The sequence below is a fragment of the Syngnathoides biaculeatus genome, chromosome 6 (genome assembly GCF_019802595.1).
Source record: "Syngnathoides biaculeatus isolate LvHL_M chromosome 6, ASM1980259v1, whole genome shotgun sequence".
In the NCBI taxonomy this organism is placed as follows: Eukaryota; Metazoa; Chordata; class Actinopteri; order Syngnathiformes; family Syngnathidae; genus Syngnathoides; species Syngnathoides biaculeatus.
Genome location: NC_084645.1, coordinates 33,766,314 through 33,777,255, shown reverse-complemented (window position 1 = coordinate 33,777,255; position 10,942 = coordinate 33,766,314). Strand labels below are relative to the sequence as shown.

At 40.9% G+C, this 10,942-nt stretch overlaps 1 protein-coding gene across 1 annotated transcript; it reads right to left on the bottom strand.

Annotated features, from left to right (window-relative positions):
- Window positions 1-200: 200 nt before the first annotated feature.
- Window positions 201-8,418, bottom strand: morf4l1 (mortality factor 4 like 1). Its single transcript, XM_061823464.1, has 12 exons — window positions 8,241-8,418; window positions 6,953-6,999; window positions 6,808-6,875; window positions 6,643-6,729; window positions 6,058-6,135; window positions 5,945-5,970; window positions 4,589-4,680; window positions 4,377-4,478; window positions 3,642-3,730; window positions 3,378-3,550; window positions 661-745; window positions 201-560 (listed from the first exon to the last, which is right to left on the bottom strand). The coding sequence occupies exons 1-12, from the start codon at window positions 8,278-8,280 to the stop codon at window positions 476-478; spliced, it is 972 nt and encodes a 323-aa protein (XP_061679448.1). The 5' UTR covers window positions 8,281-8,418; the 3' UTR covers window positions 201-475.
- Window positions 8,419-10,942: the final 2,524 nt, after the last annotated feature.

The window sequence follows — 10,942 nt, the reverse complement described above, 5'->3', positions numbered from 1 at the left end:
CCATAGGACGGGCCAAAATAAACCGATTTAAAATGCGATTCCCAGTCCAGACATTTTACTTATCAGTATCACGTCCAGACTATACCAAAGTGTGAAATGCATTCCATCTTATGTCACTTTCATCCGAGCGTTACAGCCAGCAAGCTAGAGTTCGCAGAAAAGTGGAATCTTTCATTGAAGTGCCGTAAAGCAAAGACACATGAAGAAATGAAGTACTTTTATTAGAAAATCATGACTGTATGTGAACAAAAATAAAGAATCAAGAGGTGAAATGTTGAAGTTCCTTGTCAAAAGACCTGTGATAGAAACCAAACGGTGGTATTAAAAAAAAAAAAAAAACGGAAACAAAAAAATTTAAAAATACCAATACAGGAAGAGCAGCTTTCCAAACAAAAGAAACTTGACAAGTTGGTCTGAGACTTCCTTGATGAGCCACACTTCCTGATCCAAGTTCCTCTCCCTTACTTTGCAAAGCTCAAACAGCCTTGCGGTGGTACTCGGGTGGAGCCACCTCGTAGTCGCTGGCGCTGAAGAGCGTCGCTGAATTTTTGACGAGGTACCTGCAACAAAGCGACATGTCGCACAAGATTGCTTTGTTGTACGGGTGAGCTGGTGAGGATCAGCCCAAAAAAAAAAAAAAAAAAAAACGTGGATGCTCACTTGAGGAAATCTTGCAGGTAGGTGAGCAGCAGTGCTAGGCTCTTCTCATCCAGAGGAGTGTAAGCCAGCATGGCTCCGATTCGCACTTGCAAGACCAAAGAAGAAGGGGATGTGAGTGCCACATGGCTCAGATATCAGACGGAATACCATCACAATGTGGGTGCAAATTCTTTGTTTCAGCACATCGCAAAATGTGTGCCATTGAAGTCTGGTGACTATGAAAGACATTGGAGATGGTTTGAGCATGTACAGACAAACCCTTTCCAAAAAAATTAAATGTTGTTTTTAATTCCATAATTCCATTCAAAAAGTGAAGCTTTCATAGATTATAGATTCAGTGCTCACGATTTCAAAACAATAAAAATGTTTAGTCTTTATACAACCATTTTACTTCCATCGTATTTTATTTTACAGCTTACTTTGAGTTGTGCCTCATTGCACCCTTTCTGGATTGCTGCTAGATTTTTGAATCTAATTTGTATGATAATGCGCTGAAGCCTGCAGTCATCTCTTTTGCTGGTGGCTTGTCCGTCCACAAAACTTTCCGTTGATATGCTTGGACACAGCACTGTGAAGCAGCAGGCTCCTTAGCTGGAACTTTTTTTGACTCCCCCATCCTATAGAGAGGATCAATGATGGCCTTCTGGCCAGTTGTCAGACCTGCAGTCTTTCCCATTTTGAACCCAAGTGAGACAATTCACCCAAACTGGAGAAATGTAATGACACCTGGGGAAACCTGTGCAATTGCTTTGAGTTCAGTAAATAATGACTGTGATACTCAGTTTAAAATATTGATGGCCTGCAAATTTTGCACCGATTTCTTCAAGGTAAACTTCTTCTTTGAATTCCTAATTTTGTGGGTTTTAAGAGCTGGACGTCCAAATTACGTAAGAACAAACTACTACTTGAAATTGTGGGATTTGAATCTATAATGAAAGTTTACAATTTTTAATGAATTTATCGAAACATACTCTTCCAGTGACTGTGATCTGAAGGGGCGTATGCACCCGCGCGCCAACTCAATCGCAAATCTCCACAGTCGTTATTAATTTTGTTAAGAGTAGAAATACATAGATGTTTAAAGACGTGTAATCTTGGCCAATGTTCCCTCTAAGCTGCGCCACAGCGCAAGTGCACACTTGTTGCACACTCTCAGCGGACATGAAAACTGATCCAGTGCAGTGAGCCACAGCCTGACATCTTTTTTTTTTTTTTTAAAAACACGGAAGCACACCGTCTCTACCAAGCTGCCGCTCAGCCTACTTCCTAGTTTACCTGACACCGCCCCCTTCCGCTCTTAAAGGGGTACACTCATAATTACAACAGGGATGAGAATGGTGGGGTGGGGGGGTTGAGCTTCCACCTGGATATTTTTTGCTCCTATCGGAACAGAGTACACAGCACTTTGCCGGGAATGTCCACTTTTTATATGTGTTCGGTGAGACATGTTGATACCATTTTCGGTCCTATCTGCACAGTGACACTTTTTTCAAGCCATGCCCGTCTAAAACAGTTTTTGATTCCAGCATCCTTGTCAATTGCCCTCGCTCGATCTTCATCCTTTTTCTCTAACACTTTCGCCATCGTAAAACTTTGAATACACCGTCGCTCCGTTCGCGCTATCTAAGTCCCACGCGCCATTACTTGGCTAACTAACAAGTTACACTGCGATTTCTGAGAACCGAGAACACGTATAAATGGCAATAGTGAAACTCAATTAACCACGAACACGATTGGATCGTTATACTGTATAACTCTGTTGTCCAATCGAGTTATCTGCCGCAAAGAAGTTTTAATGTTTATGTCGCAAAATGCAAATATTTACACGACGGGCAAGTTAGAACGGCATATGATAGTCGTGCTTGTCGCAAAATGCAAATATTTACACGACGGGCAAGTTAGAACGGCATATGATAGTCGTGCTTGTGCTAGCTCTAAGTTGAACTTGCAGCTCGGAGTCCACCACCGAGAGGCAGGCACGCGATACACAACCCCGAAATTTTCTCAACGGATTTGCACTTATCTCGATAATGGTCATTTTGGTCTGAAAACGTCGGAAATCCGCCGATCGGCGGAAAATTCTCATCCCTGTTACAAACAGAACACACACCTGTAACTTTATACCTGCGGGCATGACTGACCACACCCGTACATTTTTCTAAATGTGAGTGACTGCTTTTCCATGATGTGTTGATACGACGCAGGAGGGATGGATTTTTACATGTAACTCAGATCCAAGTGTTCAGATGTTGCAGCAGAAGTGGAAACCAGACATTTTCCATCCTTCTTTTGTGCAATGTTATGGGTTGACAGAGTGAAAACCCACGGTACTCCTCTTGTAATGTAGTTCAAGCTGCAAATTTGTTTTTCTGCATCTACCTCACTTGTAACAAGTGCTAATTGAAGTTGTTAAAACAGACTGACCATTCACCTCTGACACTAACAAGACATTCACGATGGTGTTGATCATCTTAACCATGTTCATACAAACCGATGCATTAAGGTTGGTGTCATGGCATTGGATGATTGATAATTGCATTGACCAGAAGATGGATGGGTGTACATATTTTAAGAATCACACACTTTTAGTTGATCACAGACATGCAATGACGTCAGGTTGGAGTATCTAAGTATATGCAGGTGTATCTAGATTATGGTGTACGAGTTTGCGATTGGGTACTAAATCAGTGAGGAAGGTGTGGTGCAAGAGGGTTTACCAAAGAGCCTTAACAGGTGGGGGGCACCGTAGATCTGTGACATGGATGTATCTGGGTGGTTGGCCAAGATGTCTGCGTACTGTGGCCTTTCAAATTTGTAGAGCAGCTGCGTGCCTAGCATAACGTTGAAATATTCCCGCACTCCAGCAACAACTTCACTCACGGCAAACTCCCTAAAAGCGAGGAACACAAGAGAACCTTTAGACTCCAGACAGCACGTTAGAAAGGAAGCAAAGTTTTGAAAACATTAGAAAGATGTCTTACTTGCTGTCAGAGGTTCCTCTCGATTTCTTGTAATTTGCGTAATCTTCAAGCACCACATCAACGTTCTTCTTAGCAGGCAGATGGAAGAGCTCAAGACACAAAAAAAAGAGGATGGTCACACTGTATGGAAAGGTCAGTAGGTCCATATAACACACCTTTGGGCCCGGGTTGGGCAAGATTTCATGAGTATCTGACAGTCACAGACAAGTTTTGCTGCGATTCAAAATTTAACAACATTGCAACGTCGCAGAAGAACAGCCAATCAAAAATGCCATGTTGGATCACATTATGTTTAAGGGTCCCATATTTGGCCTCCTTAGACCTCAAAAGAGTAAGTATTGAACCTGTACTTAGTATAAAAGTGTCAATTTCATTAAAAAAAAAAAGGTTTTGTCATAGGAGTGTCCAGAAAAGGCCCCTCTGACGGCTACTTCTGTTTGACCCAGTTTTGAATCCTATAACTGGCAAGGACTGACCCCCTTTAATCTAATTGGTTGCCTCCGTCTCGAAAAGGGACTTGTGGGGTCACACGTATTAGTTATGTTGTTGTACTATAAAAACTATTACAGCACATGTGTAATCTCAAAATGTTGTTCACTGATAAGAACAACCGGGTTCACTGTTTTCCTGGCAGCAAGTGTCACCAACTGTAATTCGATTGCAATCGTTCAGTTAAGAAACACTGCTCGGTGTACAGCAGCCCTGATAATAATAGAAAATAAATATGCTACTAACCTGTTTTTGTCGAGTAATCAAATCCCAGTCATCTACGAGCCAAGGTTTCAGCTCTTCAGGGATTTTGACTTTAACTTCCACTCTGTTTATGAAGGTCTCCTCCTGAACAAACATCATCAAGTAACATGATGTTACGCAAGACAAGCAACCAACAATCCAACCTGACACAGCACAAAGCGACTTAACGTCATGTAGGAGAGTGGCGAACATACACTTTCAACAGTGGGGTCAACACGAGCCCTTTTCTTTCGCGGAGGATGGGCTGGGTCCCCTCCTGAACTCGGCCCCTCTCCTGGACCAGGAGCTACAACAGACAAACATACTTAACTCTTGCTGAGGAGGGCTATACACAAGAAAGTATTTGTCATGAATATCATCTATATCAGATATCATTTCTGTCTGACAAAAAAAAATAATAATAATGTCCCCCCCCCCCTACAAACATTCTGTGTCCCCAAAAAAATTGTACAGGACAGTATATGGCGTGTTGGACAGCAAAAATGTTCTGATCATCCACAAAGAAATTGAATTCATTTAGGGATGCGCCGAAAATTTGGCCACTGAAAATTTGAAGTTGAAAATGGCCCAACAGTGCTTTTTTTTTGGTTTTCATTTGATTTCGTCAATGGGGAAAAAAAAAACCCTCTGGGGGGGCTAAGCAGTGCAAATCTCTTGGTCTCTGCTGCGGTTGGCTGGCCTCAAGGCACTACTTGGAGATTAGATTTAGAAGAAAAAGAAAAACATAGTGGAGGGGCGGGGGGGAACAGGTATTTATACTGGTTACTCGCGCAGAATGCAAGCAAGCCGGCCACGACAATGAGACAGGGCGCACTGCCATTGAGTTTGTGGTAAGACTAGACAATGGAGAAAACAAAAGGGGGTGGGGTGAGAACCAGCCGGAGTTAGCGCCGCGTCATTCCGCTGTGGCCGCTCATGATGTCCCTTGGTTAGCCACGCATGCGCCAAACTGAACTGAGGGGCCTATGAGAGATTGCGAGGGAAACATTCTCCTGCCGAGACAGTTTGCCATTGGCCCAGGGTTAGAAACCTGCCTGACTAAGCTGTGAAAGCCTGCATATAGCGCTCAAGGAACGTATTCAGAAAAATTTTGGCAAATTGAAAAAAAAAGTATCCTGCCAAGAATTTTGTACTCGGTTAATTTCTGTTTTGATTTTTGTTGATGGATTACTCATTTCTGGCATCATTAATAAAAAAAAAAAAAAAAAATCATTTTGGAGGATCACTAATGTTATTGAAGCAAAACATGCTTCAATAATTATTAGATGCAACCAGTGTATTTAAAATAACAGCATTCCACTGAAAAGAACAAATGTTTATGGTCTTTTTAAAAAGACGATCAATGTTAATTATGGTCCCCCCCACACACAAACTATATCCATCCACTAAGTGCGGAATTATTTTCAAAAACGGATGCATTAAGTAAAAATAAAGCTTTGTAACAATTATAACACCCATTTTATGTCTCTCTACCAGCATGATGAGCATGCACATCCGACCCTGACTCAATTATTCAAAGAAGTCAACACGTTAATATGACAAGTACGTACTTTTTTGTTTGTTCTTTTTGGTTTTCCTGCAATCGAAAAAAGAAAAAAACATTATTTACAACTGCAAAAAATAATCCTGGGGAGAGCCAATCAACACTGAATATTATACTCACACGTCGTTTTTCTGTGAAGTAGCAGGTATCTTCTTATTCGGTGCAGCACCCCTCATTCTTCCTTCAACATAATGGTCTCTAAGATATCAAAAGATGCAACAAACACTTAATATTTTGGAAATCATCGCAATTATAAATGAATGCTTATATTCAAAGCTAGATATGTGGGTCTGTGCCTACATACATTATTATGTACGTTTACGTTGTAAACTTTCAGATGAAATTTAGGCCTAAATGGTGGCAGGTGCATGCTGACTCCCTCATAACCCAAGTTTGAATGTGAAAGGATGATTTTGAATTCAGCCACATCCCAGTTATAGTCAGATTTTGCACACTTGTACGGCAAAATTATTGTTTGTTGTTTTTTCACTTCTCAAAAGAAAAAAAAAAAAAACAAACAAAAAAAGCAGAGTTGTACAAGTTATGGGTCTCAAAGGTGGAAACATTTTTGACACTATTTACCTTGATATATTTTTTACATACCACAAAAACCTGAAATTTGAAGAGGGGTGAGTGTAGACATTTTATATCCCCTGTAAACACTTTTTGAGCGAGTTCAACTAAAGAACTGTCAAATGGACATACTGGTTGGCCTTCTGAAGCTCTTTCTGTTTCTGCAGATTGCTGTCCACATACTTCAGCACTCTACTCTCAGGAACCCATTCGTCCCAACTACAGAGAATGACAAAAACAAATAGACAATAAGGCATTCATGTCAACCAAAATATGAATGTCAGTGGACTGACTCACTTTTTGTTCCACCCGCTATAATGAATGAAGTACTTGATTTGTTTCTCTTTGACGTTTATCTTAACACACTGCAAAGAAAAAATATTTGGCACAGTTATAAGACACGACATATGGAGGCAGCATTCAAAGAGGCGGCTAAACATACCTTAGCTTCGTAGAGCAATGGCCCATGAAAACACAGCACTCTTTCACCTGGAAACAAAATTCATTCATGTACAGGTCAGTATCATATAGGTGTGTTTATCTGCTGCTGACTGGCTCTCAAATCGGGTCATTCGATTTGATCGTGATTGTGGATTGAGAGTGGCAGCGGCTCTTCTGTTTTATGTGATTCACTGCGTTTCCGTCCCCCCCCCCCCCCGCCATACAAACATAAAGCATTAATTATGACATAGAATGGGTGTCCTAATTTAAAACAAGACTTGGAAATTTCTCAAAAGAGCACGTACACAAATTAGATATCTCATTTTCTGTTGAAGAGTTCAACCTAATATTAATTCTTGTTTGCAAATTATGATTTTTGTTATCCCAAGATTTTCACTGTTATCCTTTCACTTAGTTAATGCAATTAATTGCTTCATCAATTAGCCATAACATAGTTAGAATATATAGCTATCTTCAGTGCTAGCAAGCTTTCGAATGACAACAGTTATGAAGACATAAATCGAGTTAGGAAAGTGTGAAACTCGGACTCAACAACACCACAAAAAAGTGGCATCTGCAATTTTGGATTTCGTGTCAACATTGTCCAGAAATTAAAGAGTCTTACCACGCTTAATATTCGGTACAGTGAAATGATACTTATATCACCAGAATCGTCATTAAAGGAGCTTTCTTGTGAGTGATAGTCTGATCTCATGAAAATCAATCTTAAATTGTCTACACAGACCGACACTACCCAGCAAAGTAGATGCTTAACACAATGAAGACAGGTTCTATTTTTTTTTTTTTTTATGCTCATGTTACTTTTGCTAACCTCCACGATTCACAATTCCTTTTCGGCAAACTAATTAACGATACCACATTCAGACAAACAGGCAGGCGCATGGACACTGTAATGGACACTTAACTATTAATTTATTTACTCTAACCTGCTAGTTGTGCACGCGACTAGCAACGTCGATTTAGCCCAGCTAAGCCAACAGCTATCTCAGGAAGGGGCTGGGGCGTGTAAATGTTGCAGGTCAAAACGTTTTTCAATTGATTAATGTGTTGAATTTAAAGTTATGGTTATGTAAGACGATCATTAACGGAGGAATGAAGATAATACCAGGAATAAAGACACGGAGACGTGCCCTGTGCTTGAAACAACACAACAACAATGAAAGCTAAGCAGCGGCTGAGACGCTAGCTGATGTCCGCGCTCCATTCCATCGACTTCCACGTTTACGATCATCGCGATGCTCAGACCCCGCGGACAGAGAGCACGGTACCTTCTTGAAATTTAGGTTTCGGGTCCTGTTTCGGCGCCATTCACGGATTAAACGATCAAAATAGGGGAAAAATCGCCAGCTCCCATTCCAATCTGAAACGGTGCCGCTCACTTATAGACGTCATCACCGACGTGGTGACGTCACCGAACGCGACCAAGCAAAGCGCGACAAAGTGATACTGGACGGATTTCGGGAGAGGGGAGGGCCGAAGGGGTGGAGGATTTACACTGGGCCGCATATTAATAAATAAGGCAAAGTAAGGTACGTAGCATTTTTATTTTACGGTTGCTTACAGTGGTTCTTAAGTTTGTATACACCTCCAGAATTTCTTAATTCTGAAAGTACCACCATAGTGCTCGATAAATTTCATAGTGTTCATCAAAAGCGATAAAAACGTCATTTCTAAATACTATATTTATCTTTATGGTCGTGAAGTTCTACACGTATAGATGATTTGTACGTAAACATTTTAAACAGGTAAAGAGTAAATGCAAATCTATTGTAGGCCTACTCAAAAGTCAAATCCAACTATCCATTTTGTGAGCCGCTTATCCTCACAAGGGTTGCTGGAGTCTATCCCAGTGATCTTCGAGCAGGTGGCGGGGTACGCCCTGAACTGGTTGCCAGCCAATGGCAGGGTACATAGAAATAAATGACTCATACACAGATTCACACTTAATCAAGTAATTTTGAGTCTTCAATTAACGCATCTTTTTTGGGATGTGGGAGGAAACCAGAGCGCCTGGTGAAAACCCACACAGGCACAGGGAAAAAATGCAAACTCCACAAAGATGGAGCTTTGAACACCGGTCCTCGGAACTGTAAGGCAGATGCTCTAACTAGTCGTTCACTGTGCCGACAACAGAAAATATAAAAAGCGTTGTCCTCACAGGTCCTGAGGTCCCGGGTTCAATCCTGGACCCTGCCTGTGTGGAGTATGCATGTTCTCCCCTTTTCTGCGTGGGTTTTCCACCGGGCACTCGGGTTTCCTCCCACATCCCCCAAAACACGCAACCTTAATTGGACACTCTAAATTGCCCCAAGGTGTGATTGTGAGTGCGGCGGTTTCCCTCTATCTGCCCTGAGATTGGCTGGCGACCAGCTCGGGGTGTACCACGCCTCCTGCCGGTTGACAGCTGAGATAGGCTCCAGCACTCCCTCCGACCCTTGTGAGGATAAGCGGCCAGGAAAATGGATGGATTGATGTTCTGTGCTTGAAAACAAAATACTGCCCTACTGGATTTACAAACAAAAAATTTCAAACAGGCTGTTTGGCATGGATACATAAAGTTATGTCTGTAATTACTTTTAGACAAATTTCCCATGGCATTTTCATGATCTCTTGCAGTACACTAGTGTGCTACTACTGCACCCTGGTTGGGAATACTCCTAACATTAGATTTAGGTCCTCAGCCCGTGAATTGCACTTTGAACTAAACAAATTATCAACCACACGTGCACATTTTCCTGTTTAATTCTTATAAATATCAAACAGCACAGTAGACCTCTTAGCGGTTCAAAATGGTCAAAGCCTCTATTAAGTTATTGACATCATCTGAAAGGTAAAACAGACAGAGAAACGGAAAATGTTACAATGCATGTCAAGCAACAATGACTTTTAAATAGCATTAATAATTTCATTATAAAAGGAATCTCACATACGACAGCAATGCATAGCCACAAATCAAACAAATGCTGAAAATATATGATAATAAATAATAGTAAGCGTTAATTCGAGGAAAAACAAATGGCGTCCATGTTGACTTCGATAGTTGGGCTAGAAGGTGTGACGGTAAAGCTGTCCCAAATATCTTGGAAGTTGAAAAATAGATAACATGAGATAATGTATGGCTTCACAGAGCAAAGGATTAGCCATTTAACAGGTGATCTTTGGGAGGATTTTCTTTTTCAGAGTGGTTGGCCACTGGTCAATGCTTGACTTCTGTGCAGAGCCCGAATGGAGAACGCAAGTGCTCTCATAAAACAAGTGTCACATCCACTTGTTGGATTCAATCTGACAGGAAAGCGGCGAGTCTCTGCTGCTTCCCTGACATTGATGTGATACAAAATAAAAGCAGCGAAACGCAAACATTCCCATTTTCTATCAGACTACCATGGTGACGTTGACCAGCTCAAACACATTCATTCACACACACGCGTGGAGGAAGAATTTTCCTACAATACTGATTATATATACTTAGCTTCAATTTATGCTGGATAAGAATCTGCTTGATCGGATTTAAAATAGCAAGCGATGAGGAAAGCGGTGACAGGAGGATTTGCTTTGCATTTCTAGTGGCAACAGTCCGAGGCGTAGGGAATGCTTTTTAAAAACCAACAACAGTATACATCCAACATAACTTATATCATAAATTAAGTCCTTAAAATAACGTGACCACAGCATGAATGTCTACAGTGATGGCAAAACACGTTCTGCTGTCTTTTGTTTTTTTTTTTTTTCTTTAAAAACAGAAACTGTGCAATTTAGAAAAAGTTACCCTTTTTCCTCATTTGCTGACTTGCTTTGTGAACATCTATGACAATGCCCATTTTATTTTTATACTAAATATTATGTTCCATAAGGTCTCACCTCATGAAGGTTCTGTGCACATATAATAAACTAATGCCATTGACATGAAATATTGAAAACAAAACTGTAAAAACCAAGTACAAAAGGTACAATATAATCAAAGGACCACATG